General features: G+C 42.1%; 1 protein-coding gene across 7 annotated transcripts in view; it reads right to left on the bottom strand.

The window, feature by feature from the left end:
- Galk2 (galactokinase 2) overlaps positions 1–18,074 on the bottom strand; it is a 117,736-nt gene that overhangs the window by 42,170 nt on the left and 57,492 nt on the right. For all 7 annotated transcript variants that reach the window (XM_021226302.2, XM_040746217.1, XM_013112386.3 and 4 more), the window contains exons 6-7: positions 13,521–13,619; positions 11,959–12,111 (exon numbers count right to left, since the gene is read on the bottom strand). In XM_021226302.2, the coding sequence (XP_021081961.1) occupies positions 11,959–12,111; positions 13,521–13,619 (252 nt within the window). The remainder of the gene's footprint in view (positions 1–11,958; positions 12,112–13,520; positions 13,620–18,074) is intronic.

The raw sequence follows: 18,074 nt of genomic DNA, 5'->3' as shown, positions 1-18,074 counted from the left end.
TACACCAGTTTACATCCACTCCAGCAACAGTGAATAAGGTTTTCTGCTTCCCCACATCCTTGCAAGCACCTGTCATTTCTTGATGATAGCCAGTCTGACTGGGGTGACATTAAATTGCAAAGTATTTTTTATTTGGATTTTTCTGATGGCTAGGGATGTTGAACATTTAAAAAGACATTTATTGGCCATTTGTTCTTACTTGAGAACTGTCTGTTCAGTTCACTGGCCCGTTTACTTATTGGCAAGGGTTTCATTTCATTTTATTTGTAGTTCTTTATTTTAGATGTTTCTCCACTTTCTGAATAATGGCTAGCAAAACTTTCTCCCATCCTGCTGGCTTTCTGTTTACTCTGTTGTTTCTTTTGCTGTGAGGAAGCATTTTAATTTCATATAATCCCATTTGTCAATTTGGGGAAACTATTCCTGTGTTATTTGGATTCCATCTAGAAATTTCCTGCCTATATCCTACATCCAGAAACAGTTTCCTTTATCAGTACTATCATATCTGGTTTTAAAGTGGGCTTTTAATCCGGCGTGAACTGGGTTTTGTGCAGGGTAAGAGAGTTACATCTCTAATTTCACTCTTCCACAATGGATGTCTGGTTTTGCCAGCACTGCTTATTGAATAGCTGTGTGCCTGCCCCCCACCCGGGTCATATTTCTGATACCTTGTTCACAGTGGTTCAAAGGTTAAGAGCACATAGTTTTCCCTACAGAGGATGAGAGTATGGTTCCCACCCACATCAGGCAGCTCACAACCACCTGTAGCTCCAGCTCAAAGGAATCCAATGTCATCTTCTGGCCTCTACAAGCACCTGCATTCACATACACACAGCCCCTGTGTGGGTTAAGCACACATCAGGGCAGGTGCCTGTAGAGGCCAGAGACATTGGATCCCCTGGAGTTGGAGTTTTAGGTGGTTAAGATGCTTTAAAATACCGTGTTTATTGACACTAAAGCCAGGGGAAAGCAATGCATTATTTTTGAAGCATCTTCTAAAAACATGCCCTTCCACAGTCAACACTAAATGTTGAGTATTCTCCAAGAAGTTCTTCTGCTTAAAACTAAAAACAAGTGTGACTCAAGAAGTTCTGAAATGCATGTCATGTGCCAACCACAGTCTGCTTCCCCTTTTGGATGAGACTGAAGAAGGGAGGTAGGAATTGCAATCTTCTCCAATGGAAAATGATATGAAACATGAATGACAGGAGACATGAAAGACAAGGAAGCTGTCCTGCAGGGCAGCCATGTCTCTGAATGTTACCAAACCTGTTTGTCAAATGACATGCATTTGTGCCAGGAAAGAAACCAGGATGTTCATTTTTCTATAGAGAGGTATCTGGATTTTTTTTTTGCAGCCAGTAACTAGGATTAAATATTTAATGTGTGAGGTGAGCACCGGGTCCCCATCTTAGACACGATTTCCTCTCGCTCACCCTTTTGGATCCCCTGGCTTGGGGACAGTAGCCAGGTCGACCCCCGCCCCCGACGGACGACCAAGCAAACAGGAGCTTACAGAGAGAGCTGGTCCACTGCTGCCCAAACCCAGGGCAGAGGGTAGAGGATCCCCTGGCTTGGGGACTGCAGCCAGGTCGACACCCCCACAACAGACGACCAAACGACCAGGAGCCTGATAGAGAGCTGGTCCACTTCTACCCACACTTAGGGCAGAGGGCAGAGGACAGACAGCAGAGGCCAGAAAATATTGAATTTGCTTACACCCACCAAAAAGGGACCCTGGTCACCTATACACCAGGAAAGGAAGAGACTCTTTCTAAACCCACTGGAGGAAGTGATGGAGTAGAGGCAATATAAGAACACACTCAGCAACAGAAAAACAAAACAAATATGACACCACCAGAGTCTAGAGAGTCTACACCAGTAAGACCAGAACACCCCAATGTGGATGAAACAGGCGGAAATAACCTGAAAAAACACCTTCATGAAAAATGATAGAGGCCCTCAAAGAGGATGCGAGAAAATCAAATAAATGGAAGAAAAAAACTAACCAAAAAAATGCAAGAAATAGAAGAAAAACAAAGCAAAAAATCCAACAAATGCAACAAAGGGAGGAAAACACGACGCAAAAGTTACAAGAAACAATTCAAACAGTGCAAGGGTTGAAAGCTGACATGGAGACAATAAAAAAAAAACACAGTCTGAAGGAATGCTGGAAATAGAAAAACTGGGGAAATGTCAGGTACTACAGATGCAAGCATAACCAACAGAATACAAGAGATGGAAGAGAGAATCTCAGGTGTTGAAGAAACACTAGGAGAAATAGATTCATCAATCAAAGAAAATCTTAAGTCCAACAAATCCCTAACACAAAATATCCAGGAAATATGGGACACCGTGAAAAGACCAAACCTAAGAATAATAGGTATAGAAGAAGGTGAAGAAATCCAACTCAAAGGAACAGAAAACATATTCAACAAAATCATAGAAGAAAATTTTCCCAACCTAAAGAAAGACATGCCAATGAAGGTATACGAAGCTTACAGAACAGCAAATAGAGTGGATCACAAAAAAAGTTCCCTTGCCACATAATAATCAAGACCCCAAGCATACAGAATAAAGAAAGAATACTTAGAGCAGCTAAGGAAAAAGGTCAAATAGCATATAAAGGCAAACCTTTCAGAATCACACCTGACTTATACATGGAAACTCTGAAAGCCAGAAGGTCCTGGATAGAAATTCTACCAACACTAAGAGACCAAGGATGCCAGCCCAGACTACTATACCCAGCAAAGCTTTCAATCACTATAGATGGAGAAAACAAGATATTCCATGACAAAACCAGATTTAAGCAATACATATCCACTAATCCAGCCCTACAGAAAGCTCTGGAAGGAAAACTCCAGTCCAAGGAAGTTAACTACAACCAGAAAAACACAGGAAATAGATAATCCCACTTTACCAACACCAAAAAGAGAAAAGGGGTAGAAATCCACATACAATTCCACCAAGAACAACAATTCTAAATCAAATGAGAACGAACAATCAAAGGTCATTATTATCCCTCAAAATTAATGGTCTTAACTCACCCATAAAAAGGCACAGGCTGACAGAATGGATTCGAGGACAGAACCCATCCTTCTGCTGCATACAAGAAACACACCTCAGCCTCAAAGACAGACATTACTTCAGAGTTAAGGGTTGGGAAAAGATTTTTCCAATCAAATGGTCCCAAGAAAGAAGCAGGAGTAGCAATCCTAATATCTAACAAACTAGACTTTAAACTGAAATCAATCAAAAGAGATGAAGGAGGTCATTTCATAGTCATCACGGGAAAAATCCACCAAGATGAAATCTTGATTCTGCACATCTATGCCTCAAATACAAAGGCATCCACATTCGTAAAAGAAACATTACTAAAACTCAAACCACACACAAAACCTCACACACTTACAGTGGGAGACTTCAACACCCCACTGTCACCACTACACAGGACTACAAGACAGAAACTTAACAAAGGAACTAATAGAAGTTATGACCCAATTGGGTTTCACAGACATCTATAAAACATTCCATCCAAACACAACGCCACATGGAACCTTCTCAAAAATTGACCACATACTTGGCAACATAGCAAACCTCAACAGGTACAAAAAAAATTGGAATAACTCCATGTATCTTATAAGACCACCATACATTAAAGTTAGAGTTCAACAACAACACAAACTGCAGGAACCCTACAAACTCATGGAAATTGAATAATGTGCTATTGCAACACTCCTGGGTCAAGGAAGAAATAAAAAAAAGAAATTAAAGACTTCCTAGAATTCAATGAGAATAAAGACACAACATATCCAAACTTATGGGACACTTTGAAAGCAGTGCTAAGAGGGAAGTTCATAGCACTAAGTGCCCACATGAAGAAACTGGAGAACAGTTACATTAGAGAATTAACAGCACAGCTGAAAGCTCTAGAATACAAAGAAGCAAACTCACCCAGGAGGAGTAGATGCCAGGAAATAATCAAATTGAGGACTGAAATCAATAAAGCAGAAACTAGGAAAACAATACAAAGAATCAATGTAACAAAGAGTTGGTTCTTTGAGAAAATCAACAAGATAGACAAACCTTTATCCAAACTCACCAAATGGCAGAATGTGAACATGCAAATTAACAAAATCAGAAATGAAAAGGTTGACATAACAACGGACACTGAGGAAATCCAGAGAATCATCAAGTCATACTTTGAAAACCTGAAATCACAAAATTCGAAAATTTAAAGGAAATGGAATACTTCCTGGATAGATATCACCTGCCAAAATTAAATCAAGAACAGATAAGCAATTTAAATAGACTTGTAACACCTAAGGAAATAAAAGCAGTCATCAAAAGTCTCCCAACCAAAAAAAGCCCAGGGCCAGATGGCTTCAGTGCAGAATTTTACCAGAAATTCAAAGAACAGCTTATACCAATTCTCCTCAAAGTATTTCATGCTATAGAAGCAGAAGGGTCTTTGCCGAACTCTTTTTATGAGGGTTCGATAACATTGATACCCAAGCCACACAAAGACACAACTAAGAAAGAGAACTTCAAACCAATTTCGCTAATGAACATTGATGCAAAAATACTCAATAAAATACTGGCAAATCGGATCCAAGAACAATCAAAAAACTCATCCACCATGATCAAGTAGGCTTCATCCCAGGAATGCAGGGTTGGTTCAACATACGAAAATCCATCAATGTAATCCACCATATAAACAAGCTGAGAAACAAAACTCACATGATCATCTCACTGGGTGATGAAAAAGCCTTTGACAAAATCCAACACCCCTTCATGATAAAGGTCTTGGAGAGATCTGAGATAACAGGAACATTCCTAAACATAATAAAAGCTATATACAGCAAACCAACAACCAACACCAAACTAAATGGACAGAAACTCAAGATGATTCTGCTAAAATCAGGAACAAGACAAGGCTATCCCCTCTCCCCATGCCTCTTCAATATTGTACTCAAAGGTCTAGCTAGAGCAATAAAACAACAAAAGGAGATCAAGGGGATACAAATTGGAAAGGAAGAGATAAAACTTTCACTATTTGCAGATGCTATGATAGTTTACATAAGTGACCCAAAGAACTCTACCAGGGAACTCTTACAGCTGATTAACACCTTCAGCAAAGTGGCAGGATATATGATCAACTCAAGAAAATCAGTAGCCCTACTATATACAGATGATAAGAAGGCTGATAAAGAAATCAGAGAAACATCACCCTTTACAATTGCCACACACAACATAAAAATGTCTTAGGGTAACGCTAACAAAACAAGTGAAAGACCTGTATCGCATGAACTTTGAGTCTTTAAAGAAAGAAATTAAAGAAGACACCAGAAAATGGAAAAATCTCTCATGCTCTTGGATAGGTAGGATCAATGTAGTAAAAATGGCAATCCTGCCAAAAGCAATCTATAGACTCAATGCAATCCCCATCAAATTTCCAGCACAATTCTTCACAGACCATGAAAGAACAATTCTCAACTTTACATGGCAAAACAAAAGACCCAGGATAGCCAAAACAACCTTACTCAACAAAGCAACATCTGGAGGCATCACCATCCCTGATTTCAAGCTCCATTATAGAGCTATAGTCCTGAAAACAGCTTAGTATTGAAACAAAAATAGACAGGTAGACCAATGAAATCAAATTTAACACTGAGATTAATCCACAAATCTATGAACAGCTGATTTTCGACAAAGAAGCTAAAATTATACAATGTCAATCCCAGGTCCCCCCCTTCTCCCTCCCAGTCCCACCCTCATCTCCCCCACCCCCACCCCAATCCCCACATCTTTCCCCAGGAAGGGTGAGGCCCTCCTAGGGGGGGGGATCTCCAGAGTCTGTCATTTCATCCAGGGCAGGACCTAGGCCCTTCCTCATGTGTCCAGGCTGAGAGAGCATGGAAAAAAGATAGCATCTCCAACAAATGGTGCTGGCATAACTGGGTAATGGCATGTAGAAGACTGCAGATAGATCCATGTTTATCACCATGCACAAAACTTAAGTACAAATGGATCAAAGACCTCAACATAAATCCTGCCACACTGAACCTGTTAGAAGAGAAAGTGGGAGGTACCCACTTTCTCGAATTGGTACAGGAGACCGCTTCCTAAACGTAATACCAGTAGAACAAACACTGAGATTGACAATTAATAAATGGGCCCTTCTGAAACTGAGTTGCTTCTGTAAGGCAAGGGACACAGTCAGCAAGACAAAAAGGTAACCCACAGATTGGGAAAAGATATTCACTACCCCCACATCTGACAGAGGGTTGATCTCCAAAATTTACAAAGAACTCAAGAAGCAAGTCTCCAAAACACCAAAGGATCCAATTAAAAAGTGGGGGGCTGAACTAAATAGAGAATTCTCAATAGAGGAGACTAAAATGGCTGAGAGACACTTGAGAAACTGCTCAGCATCCTTAGCCATTAGGGAAATACAAATCAAAACAACCCTGAGATATCATCTTACTCCTGTCAGAATGTCTAAAATCAAAAACACCAATGACAGCTTATACTGGAGAGGATGTGGAGAAAGGAGAACACTTGTCCATTGCTGGTGGAAGTGAAAACTTGTACAGCCACTTTGGAAGTCAGTATGGAGATTCCTCAGGAAAATGGGAATTAGTCTACCACATGACCCAGCAATTCCACTCTTAGGCATATACCCAAAAGATGCCCATTCATACAACAAGGATGTCTGTTCCACGATGTTCATAACAGCATTATTTGCAATAGCCAGAACCTGGAAGCAACCTAGATGCCCCACAACTTTAGAGTGGATAGAAAAATGTGGTACATTTATTTACACAATGGAGTATTACTCAGCGGTAAAAAACAATGGAATCTTGAGATTTGCGGGCAAATGGACGGTACTAGAAGAAACCATCCTGAGTGAGTTAATCCAGTCACAAAAAGACAAATATGGTATGTACTCACTCATATATGGATTTTAGACATGGATCAGGGGAGTGTCAGCCTACAATCCCAGGGCCAGTGAGTCTGGGAAACAGGGAGGTTCCCAAGAGATATGCATTATACTCCAGTGAAGTGGAAAGAGGCAACATCTCCTGAGCAGATTGGGAACATGTGGGAAGAGGAGAGGGAACCAGGAAAAAGAGAGGGGGATAAGAGGAGGGTAGAAGAAGACACTTGGGAGCAGGAAGGTTGAGTTGGGGTAAGAATAGAGGAGACCAGGATGAGAGATACCATAATAGATCGAGTCATTATAGCTTTGAGGAGAGAGCTGACACCAGTGAGATTTCCAGAGATCTACAAGGATAACACCAACTGGAAAACTAAGTAATAGCAGCGAGACTACATTAATAGCCCCTACCTAATGATAAGGTTGATGACTTCCTTATAAGACATCCTAGAACCCTCATCCAGTGACTGATGGAAGCAGATACAGATACTCACAGCTAAACACTGAACTGACCCACTGGAACCCAGTGACAGAGATGGAGGAGTGATGAGCAAAGGGGTCAAGACAGTGCTGGTGAAACCCACAAAGACAGCTGACTGGACAAGGGGGAGCTCTTGAACCCCAGACTGATGGCTAAGAGGCCAACAAGGGACTGATCCAAACTCCATGAATGTAATGTCAGTGAGGAGGCCTCAGAAATCTCAGGGGCCTTGGGTAGTAGGTCAGTATTTATCCCTGGCATGCAAATGGAATTTTGGAGCCCATTCCACATGGAGGGATGTTCTCTCAGCCTGGACACATAGGGAAGGGCCTAGGTCCTGCCCTGGATGAAATGACAGACTCTGGAGATCCCCCCCAAGGAGGGCCTCACCCTCCCTGGGGAAAGATGTAGGGATTGGGCTGGGGTTGGGGGGATGAGGGTGGGACTGGGAGGGAGAAGGGGGGACCTGGGATTGACATTTGAAGCATGTATGTTTCTAATTTAAAGAAAAAAGAAAAAAATATTTAATGTGTTATTTCTCAGAAATTTGAGAAGCTAGAATGAGGCCAAATGATATCTGAATTCTCCTCCATTTTTGAAAAGGAACCAAATTATAATCTTCAATGGATGTTATGCTGCCTTCTTATATTTCCCCTTTAAAAATTAATTGTGAATTTCAGTGTTCATAGCTGTGTAAGATTGATGATTACTTTTCTCCAGCAGTAGCAAGCTACAACAACTGACCTGGTTCAACATGTCCACTGGTGCAATAATAGAACCAATGTCATGGGAGTAACCAATCACTTTTGATTGGATTTAAGATGAAACACATACTTGAAATAATTATTGGTTCCAAGAACCTAAGGCTCGACAGGTCATAGACCCTAGGAGAGAACCCACTACTATTATTCTGCTGAATAGACATAGTATTAAACCAACTCCTAATATTTATTATGTTCATAAACTGCTGCATCTCTCAACTCACACCAGAAAATGCTTCTTTCTGCAATAGAGGCAATTAATAGAGATCCAGGACTAGTCAAGTTACAGAGAATAAGAGTCTGAAAAATTCTCATCATAAACGGGATATCATATCATATCCCTTCCTCCCAGTGCTCACTGAGAAAGAAGGGTGGAAAGATTCTAAGAGCCAGAGGCAGTGGAAGACTAAAAGGAAACAGTGCTTTCCAGACACTACAGGGTAGGTGAACATATGAACTCACAGCAGTTGTGACAGCAAACATAAAACCTGTGCAAGCTCAAGTCAGGCAAAATCTCAGCATGAAGACAGAAGGTGGACATGACATCCCACTCCCAGACAAGAAACTATTGGCACCTGATAGCTGATAGGAAATGGAGAGTCAGCTTTCTTTAAGTCAGGTCTAAGAGCATGGCGCTGGTAGTTCAGCCATGCTCCCCAGCATAGTGCCATGCATCCAAGAATAACTGAACTTGATGGTTTAATTGGAGTTGTAGTTTTGGAGTGCTATTGCTGTTGTTTCAATTAGTTCAGTTTGGCTTGGTTTTTGAGTCAGGGTCTTACTATGTCACAATGGCTGGCCTGGAACTTGCTGTGTAGACCAGGCTGTCCCTCTGCTTCCCCAGTGCCAGGATTAAAAGTGTATACCATCACACCCATCATGAACTCCATGGTTTATTTCAAAAACAAAAAAGGAGAGGGGAAACACAAATATGGCTGGTTAAGGGATAAGGTAGATCTGAAAACAGCTAGGGGAGGGTGGTTACTATCAAAATACATGGCATGAAATTCTCAAAGAACTAATTGAAAGAAAGGAAATGTGCCTCTTTTAACTGAATGAAGCTTATTTATAAGCAACTTTGGTTTTTAAAATGTGTTGTATCTGTGTTATCTTGGATCAATGTATACCAAATAGTCAAATTCAGTTGCCAGTTTCAATGTCAAAGTACCTTTAAACACATGCAGAGTAATTCCAATCATATTTCAGCTGGCACATGCTTGTAATCCCAACACTTAGGAGATGGAAGCTGGAATATGGCAAATTTGAGGCCCTTCTCAACCAGTTCTAGGCCAGCCTAGGATACATTGCAATGTCTTCCCAAGACATCCTCAAGAATGAGAGGTCCTGAATTTGATTAAAAGCTTCAGCTACAAAAGACATGCCCTCTCTTCTAGTTAGCTCTCTGAAGACATTCCCCCAAAGAGCCCAGAACTTTCAGTAAAGCTTCCCAGACACCAGTTCTTGGATCCTTCCGGTGTCTTTGGAAGAGAGCTGTCACAGCATGAACCCGTCGCATGCATCACACTTGTCCCAGGTCACTGTGGCTCTGGCAGAGGGGCTTGAATTCCATGGTAAAACCCTGAAAATAATGTTGTATATGTTTGGAGTCTCCTTGGGAAGACAACACTTACTCATCGACCTCACGATAAAAAACAAATGAGTAAGCCCTCAAGGATAACATTGAAGTCTTCCACCTCCCGAAGAGGAAGCATGTCCCAGCAGAAAACAGTCATTGAATAACCACTACGTCTGCCACATACGTGTACTGAGAAGATGCTATGAAGCTTAATATTAAAATATTTCCCTACATAATTTAACAATTATCTCAATGAGTAGATTCCAAATTTAAATTTCTAAATCTTCATTTTAAAAAAAGTTCACTCCCCAAATTTTCCAGGGAAAAAGTAACTTTATGCTTACAGCTTTACAAAATGGAGTCAAATAGAAGATTTTGTTGCGAGTGGAGGGATACATGGATCTATGTTACAATGCTAAGTCATTAGGACTTAATAATGTAGGTTAATATTACACCCATTTAGTAGAATAATAGTTATTATTGCTATCAAATAGAGACCTACAACTGATCAAGGTGAGGAGAATAAGAGACTTTGGAACACTCAGCCCTAAATGGGACATTTGTATCACACCCCTCCTCCCAAGGCTTGGGGATCGTTGCAGAAAGGAGGACATAAAGACTATAAGAGTCACAGGCAGTAACTGATGACAAGTCACTGTTTTCTGGAAACAGGCATTTGATTAACACCTGTCTCTTCTTTCACACTCAGCTTTACCTGAGAAATGTCGACATCCATCTTGTTAACCCTTGTATCCTTAACTGAGAAATGACTACATCCATCTTGTTAACCCTTGTGTCCTTAACTGGCTGACATGAGCTCAGAATGAACTCTATTGGATGAAGGAATGACTACTCTGTCCCAGTTATTTCTCTCCACTTGACAATATTTTACAAGTATAGCTAACTTGCTAATAAATGTAAGAGCTACAAATTGTAGAGGGATCTCTACTTAGCTTAGGAATAAGGAAGTCAAGCAAGACTTCTTTGGGGGTTGTTTAGAAGTATTTCAAAGAGGGCTAAGAAAAAAAAACTATCCTGGAAATGTGGGAAGTCTGAGATAAGAGTGGTATCTGCCATAGTGACTGCAGGGCATGCTAGGAGATGCTGAGGTAAGATACACCAGCCTTGGGCCTCACAGAGATAATGAAGTGTGAGGGGAGGACACTTAGTAAAAGATCAGAAAATGTGGCTGGTTCCCATTAGAGAATTTTCACTAGCAAGGTCCAGGAATCCCAAACTGCCAGTCTTGAAATGCTGTAACCTAACACCATAGAACTTCAGCCTGGAGGCCTGTGACCTGAGCCTTGGACCAGGACTGAACTATGAGTAGCCAGTGCTTCCCTTATTTACATGGCAGAGATTGCACAACTAGAAATTGCATGGGCAGCAGGTGAGGGTACCCAGCCAGCCTAGACTGCCATCCTTCATATGGCATGAATTACAGGCCGGGAAAGTGCACATGAAGAAATTCACCCTAACTGAACAAGTCTCCTAAATGGAGAAAGCCCAGCCCCACCCTCACCCGAGCCAAGAGTCCTTTGCCGTAGGTGGTATTGTAGTCACTGCCTCAACCACTTCTTCTTACACTATATCCCATTAGCTATTTTCCCTGCAGTGGTTAAGTGTGAATTCCTCCACTGTCTGACAGTTCCTGCCCAGCTACTTGCAGCTCAACTCAGTTCAGCATGGCAAGAGTTTTTTTACTTTATGCCAAAGCAATGGGAAACTCGGGGGAAGTGGTGAACAAGGGGGCTGCTTGATCAGGCTTACATTTCTACACCATCATCCCATTATTTGCAGAATGAGGAGGAAGAAGGCAAACAGAGATTTAAGGATCAGGGCAGAAGAGAATGCAGGAGTCAATGCATGCCAATCTGACTGGTAGAAGAATAAACAGCTTTCAGGGGTAAGGGGAGAATGAGCTCAGTGTGGACATGCTGACTCACCAGGTCCATAAGTCTTCCAAACAGAGATCTCTGACACTCTGGAAACTCAGCTGTGAACTTCTTCCAGTTCCGAAAGAGCGAGCATAGAGCAGGAGATTTTATCTGTTCAGAACCGATGGCTTTGGACCCAAAGACTTGCAATTAAGAGTGCTGCACTACAGTCAGAACACTCTAAGTGTAGGGAACTACAAACCAATAGAGGCTAAGCAGAAGAGCAGGCACACTGCAGGGATCACTGTTTGCCACATACGTACCTTTGCAGCCAGCCGACACTCCATCACCCTGATGTTGAAATGGGAAGTGGCTGCCTTGTTCATCTCCACGCAGCTGTTGGCAATCACAAAGACTGCTCCACTAGGGAGTTTTACATCAGTCGCTCTCAGAGGACTAAACTCTATTAACTTAGCCTATTGAAAGAAAAGTGATGGAGGAGACAATCATTTATTAGGATTTGGGAAGACACGTTCAAGCTTTTATGCATTTATTCCATCTTAAGAAAGGCTTCTACAAAAATGGTGCATTCATTCAAACACCATTTACCAATATCCAGACACTGCACTAGGTGCTGGAAGCACAACAGTGACCAGGACAGGCGCTTCCTCTGCCCTCCTGGAGACCACAGTTGCTACGGGAAGACATGAACTTATATTTCCATGTGAGTCCATGGGAGCACCATGAAGTTTAGGGTCTTACACGGATGCTTAATGGAAGGACCTAATCAGACAACCTAGTGTAGCCTTTGAAAAGGGAAATATACACTGAGTCCTAAAGGATGCTTGAAGACGGCAGAAAGAAGGAAGAGTTTCTGTAGTGTGGAACGTTAACAAATGACACTAGTGTGACGAAAGCTTTGTGCACTGATATCCAACTGAAGTTTAGAGCTTGTAGAGTGAGAGGCTAAACTGGAGGCAGAAACTGGGAGTCAGGTGGTGATGCACTTTGCAAGTGCAGTCAATGAGGACTCCCTCCAAACCCTGTACCTAACTTACTCTAACAACACAACTCCCGCCACAACATCTGCTCGCCAGTTCACATCCAAAACACCTAGAGTATAATTTTAGTGTTAAAGCAAATTTCCTCATACCTCATGTCTTTTACTTAGAAGAATCAACAAAAACATATTCTTAATAAGACAGATCCAGGTGTTCTTGGAAAACATCCAAACCTGAAGGAATCTCATGCAAAACTAAGGCAGATCTTAAAGAGATGCCTGCTTCTATTTTGGTAACAGGCAGTTCACAGGCAAAAACCCAAACCTCTGCCTTGCCTGAAGGAGCTGATAGCCAAGAGGAAGTGGTATTGAACTCAAGAATTTACCCCTGGCCCGCCATCAACATTTTTCCTCCCACCACCAAAGCCCCAAAAATGTTGACAGAAAAAAATGACACCAAAGAGTAATTTACAAAAAGAGGGGTTGTGCATATATGTGGTAAGAGACTAACATTTGGGTTTAAAGCCAACATGAGATTATGAAACACCACAAGATGAAGTGATTTCATGCAAGGTCAGGAAAGGAGGTCCCAAGGAAGGAATTGAGAAATCTCATCTTAGCAATGAGATATGGGGTGGGGGTGTCCTAGACACAAGAGAAAAATAAGTTTGAAGTGTGATTCTGAATGCTTAAGGTAGAGGGGATCAATATGAAATAGATTATATTCACTACCCTTATCCCTGACTTACAGAACAGTTAGGCAATGTTCTCCAATAGAGCCTGAAAGAGTAGATGTCCCATCACCGCATGTGCTGGGGGCTTCAGGCCTTCCCCTCCAGAGAATTTTCCCAAGTTAAAATTTCCAATTGGCTCAATGCTACTTACAGTTCCTTCTTCTGCAAGAAATGATATGGACTGGTCCATGCCTCCTCCTTCAGTGCCTATGTAACGCTCACTCTTGGCACAGATTTCTGCAAGTTCTACCTGGAAAAGCAAACATTCATTTGTACTGGGATATAGTTGCAGCATAGTTTTCATGCCAGACATGTTAAATTGGTTTGAATTCCAGTACCAACTGTGTTCAGTTAGATACCAACCACGTAGAGCAATATGTTCTTCACAGCAGTTCTAGTCTGCCATTGAACTCAGTAGGAAAACTTAGCAAGATCAAGTAACAAATCCATAATGGGTCTAGAATGAGAACAGAACACGCATGCTGTTTTCGTATCCCTAAAAGACTGCAGTGCAAGCAGCTTTCTTCATCTTTCTGTTGACACCACCTCTCTCTTCGGGCACTAAGTTACTTGTCTTTGTTTCCAGACAGTGCTATTCCAGTGTCTCTAAAGCCAAAGCAGGACCAGAGTTTCCAAGTCAAAAGTAATGCTGCCTCTTGACATGTCCATTAAGTGCAAGAATAGAACTTCTCACTCTAGGTACAACATGATGAAGAACCTGGATGAAGAGGCACAGTCCTAACTGACACTGAAAATATTAAGGGATCGTAAATTGCTTCTTATCGATTAATATAAGTTTAAAATCCTCATCTCACATCCAAAGCCTTCTCAACTTACAACCAAGCTGAACATGCAATTGGATTATTTATCATTGTTTTTCAGTAGAGGTATCTTCTTGACCATCTCCCACATTTATACAACCCAGTGCCACTTCCTGCCTCCTATACAAATCCTATTGTTCCTCAGTACCCAGGTCACTAACCACATATCAAGCTGACCACTCAGATTTTCTGCCATCATAGAGGCCTCATGAAATACTGTGCACATTCTGGTGTCCTATTTCTCTTAGCCCCTGAAGCTCTGATAGTGTCATCTAGTTACCCACATTGCTATTTGTTTGTTTGTTCTCTCTTCTGAGGTTTAATTCAGGGCTTTATTTCTCACTTGTTCTATTAGATGTTCAGAACGATCGTGCCGAAACACTGGTATACTACAGTCTTCTCTTGCCCACTTGCTTACCTATATCTTCTCAACATAGTGCACAAGTTGCTCAATGACTTATCTCTCTGCTCTCCCCTCCAGCCTGTCCCCCCACCACCATTCCCACAAGCCTCCAATCCAGAAACATGGAACAAACCCTTCTCTTCCTGACTGCCAGCACCCACCTCTCCTCAGCACGCTCCTATGCCCATTTCAACAACTCAGTATCCCCAAATTTACACATGCCACAGAATTCCTCTCTGCTCTCCCTACTTCTAACTCTATGACCATTCTGAGTCATGCTTTAAGTAGGGTTACTTGTCTCTCTCAGCAGACTGTGGGTGTTCATGTAACACCTACTCCACAGCCCACTTAAGTAATCCAGGCTGGATCAGGGTGCTTTACTGTGACCTGCTTCCACTTCATCTCTTTTCTCCAAACCCTCCGAGTCTGTGAGAGATAAGCTATGGTGCTTCCTCAGTGTCACTGTTCTGCATGCTGCCAGGTATGTGCTAAAAACTCCATAAGCTACCGCTGCTCCCCTTCCTGAAAGGAGCTGCCCAAATGCCATCTGACAGCTCCAGCAAGTGTCATTGCTGGCTCTCCTTGGTCATGTGGCTTCACTAACATTAACTTTGCCTTGTGACATGAGGTAAACCTGGGATTTTGGCAACAAAGGCATTGCACATGACCTGATGATACACACAGCCAGTGGCCTGTCCATAATAGACACATTAAAAATAAATTAGTGACCGAAAGGTCAAAACTCTTGCACTTAAAATGCAAAGAAGCAACACACCCAAAAGAAACACTGCAGACAGCAACCTGTGAACAATTAATAGCCTGGCTGCCGGCCTAGCTGTGACTTTGGGATAAAATCAGCTCCTGGATGCAGCAATACCACCATCACTGAGTGAAAGCTGTGTGCAGAGTGTATGAAGAATCAGCTGCAATCCTTAACCTACCCCACAGTACAGAAGAGGATGGCAAAATGCAGGGACTCAGACAAGACATGGAGAAGCCAGAATCTGAGCTTCATCCATGTGACCCTGAGTCCCAGTCCCTTTCACACTTGAGTGACTTCCCCAGCCTGCTGTAAAGGGATGTGAAAAGACGATGAGTATCACCAAAACAATAATATTCTCCTTTTTATGAGGAGTATTAATTACTTGTTTATAAAGCTCTTAAAGTGGGCTGTCAAGATGGCTCACCAATAAATGCGTGTGTCGCCTGGCCTGATTGTAGGGAAAAGGGGCCAATCAAAGAAACACACCCTGAGCAGAACCAAAGAAACACACTATGGCCCTGCAACCAGAACCAAAGAAATTCTCCCTGACCCCAAAACCAGTGCCAGAGAAACACACTTTGTCCCTGGAATCAGAGCCAGTAAAAGAATACACACACACACACACACACACACACACACACACACACACACACACGTGCACTAAATACTAAATAAATATTTAAAGCTCTTAAAGTATGCCATTATATGCTTTAATAGTTATAAGATGTTCTCTAACGTGTGTGTGTGTGTGTGTGTGTGTGTGTGTGTGTGTGTGTGTGTGTACAGAATTCAGAGTGACACCTTCGTGTCAAGGACAGCCTACCCACAGGGAAGGGGCCATCCCAAAACCTGTTACTGTTTTGTCTGACAACGTCTAACTGGAAAGACAATACCCAACAATTCTAAGTGTGAGAAACAAAGAAAATGAAAAGAATGAAGAAAATGAAGGACTGAATTGAAAGATAAAGGCTGACTTCATTGACAGAGCCTTGGGGTACACAAAGAAAGCACAGTGGGAAGATTCCAGTACCAGGAGTCCCCATGGTTAGGATGGGCTGAGCCAGAACTCTCCTTCCAACCAGCTGTGTGATCTTAGGTAATACGCTTCATTTTTTCCAGTTTCTATTTCTCATCTGCTATGAGCAATGACAATAACATTAGTAACAGAAGATTTACTGAGCACTTACTACTGCTCCAGTGACTTTCTTGAATAACTCACTTCTCAGAATCCCATAAAACATATGTTCCTCCATTTTATGGATGAGGAGACTGAGTCATTTGTTGGGTAATATTATACTGGAAGTTATTAAAGCTAAAATGAAAATCCAATTATCTAGTTCTACCATCATTACCATAATATATCACCTATCATCTATACTGAAGAGAAAAACAAAGCCCTCCAAGCCACAGGATTACTGTGATAATCCTAAAGCTTAAAACAACACAAGTAAGACCACAGTGCTCTAATGCAAACTACACATGTTGACAAGCAATGATGTGGTTATTTTCACAAACGAAGAAGGAAATGTTTGATTTACACAAGAAGATAGCTAAAGTGAAAGTCAAATACGGGGTGTTTTAAAGATGTTCATGGAAAGGTTCATTGAAAGGTTCTGGAAGTCTCAACAAGTAATGAACCATAAGGTTAACAGAAGAATGGGGCCCCACTCTAGCCATCTCTGTCCACCTATAAAGCGGGGAGTCCCCACCCAATAAACAAAACCAGCCTGCCTGAAAAATTCAACAGCGGGCCCACTACTGGCTGCCTTCCTCAGCGGCCCCTGCAAGTATGGGCGGCAAGTCCTAGATGAGTAAAAGATCCAAACTAGAAGCAAAGGCTGAAAGAAACCCAAATCTGAGTTAAGGAAAACACTCTGGTAAGTCAGACAGCAAACAAAAGTAGTCAAGCCCATAGCCCAAGCTGGAGACTGTGACTTGAGCTCAAGGGGTCCCCCCTGGAGGGGCACTCCTGGCTAACTCAGGGTTATGTTAGTCTGCCCACGAGCTTTCCATTTTATAAGATCTTCCAAGAATTTAATCAACCAGAGCGACTCACAAAGGCACTGAATTGTTGCTTCCAGCTTCTGAAATTGTGTGTGACTTCAGTAGACTTCACAAAACTAAGAAGCTGTCAAAAAGCATGTTAACAGATGTGTATGGGGAAAACGAGCATCCCAGAGGCAACCTGCAGGAAAGTGAATGAACTCAGGGACCCAGTCTATGTAGTTAAAGGCAAGCTCACATTTGTACCACAGCTGAGGCATAACTTTCCTGATTTCTCTACACTCAGGAGTACATGCAGCCTGAAAACCCTCAAGCAAACCCATCAGAGCTCGAGCCTAATGAGCCTTACTCTCCCTCCACATTTCCCTCTGCTCTTATAACTATGTATTTAGGAGCCCAGGTTCCTCTAGGCTAATATCTAGTGACATTTGATTTTTCTCTTTCATTCTTAAACAACAACTGGACTGTGGATGCTCTGCTAAGCTGTGGGTAGAGGAGAAAGCCAGAGTCTGCCCTCAAGGGGCCAGCAACACTGATCTTACCTACAGATCTTCAAAAGAAGGCAGAACTCTGCAGCGCTAGACAGCTTCTAACTTCCTTCCAATTAGCCCTGCTCCTGACTTCACCCTGCAGTCTGCTGAGAAGGTCCCTGGGAGGAAGGTACCAGAATGCACTCTGCTTCCTTCAGACTGTCAGGAATGTTGGGAGGGAAAG

This window comes from Mesocricetus auratus, unplaced genomic scaffold (assembly GCF_017639785.1).
Source record: "Mesocricetus auratus isolate SY011 unplaced genomic scaffold, BCM_Maur_2.0 Super-Scaffold_100004, whole genome shotgun sequence".
Classification (NCBI taxonomy): domain Eukaryota; kingdom Metazoa; phylum Chordata; class Mammalia; order Rodentia; family Cricetidae; genus Mesocricetus; species Mesocricetus auratus.
Note: the sequence above shows the minus strand (reverse complement) of the source record. Positions and strands in the feature narration are given on the sequence as shown.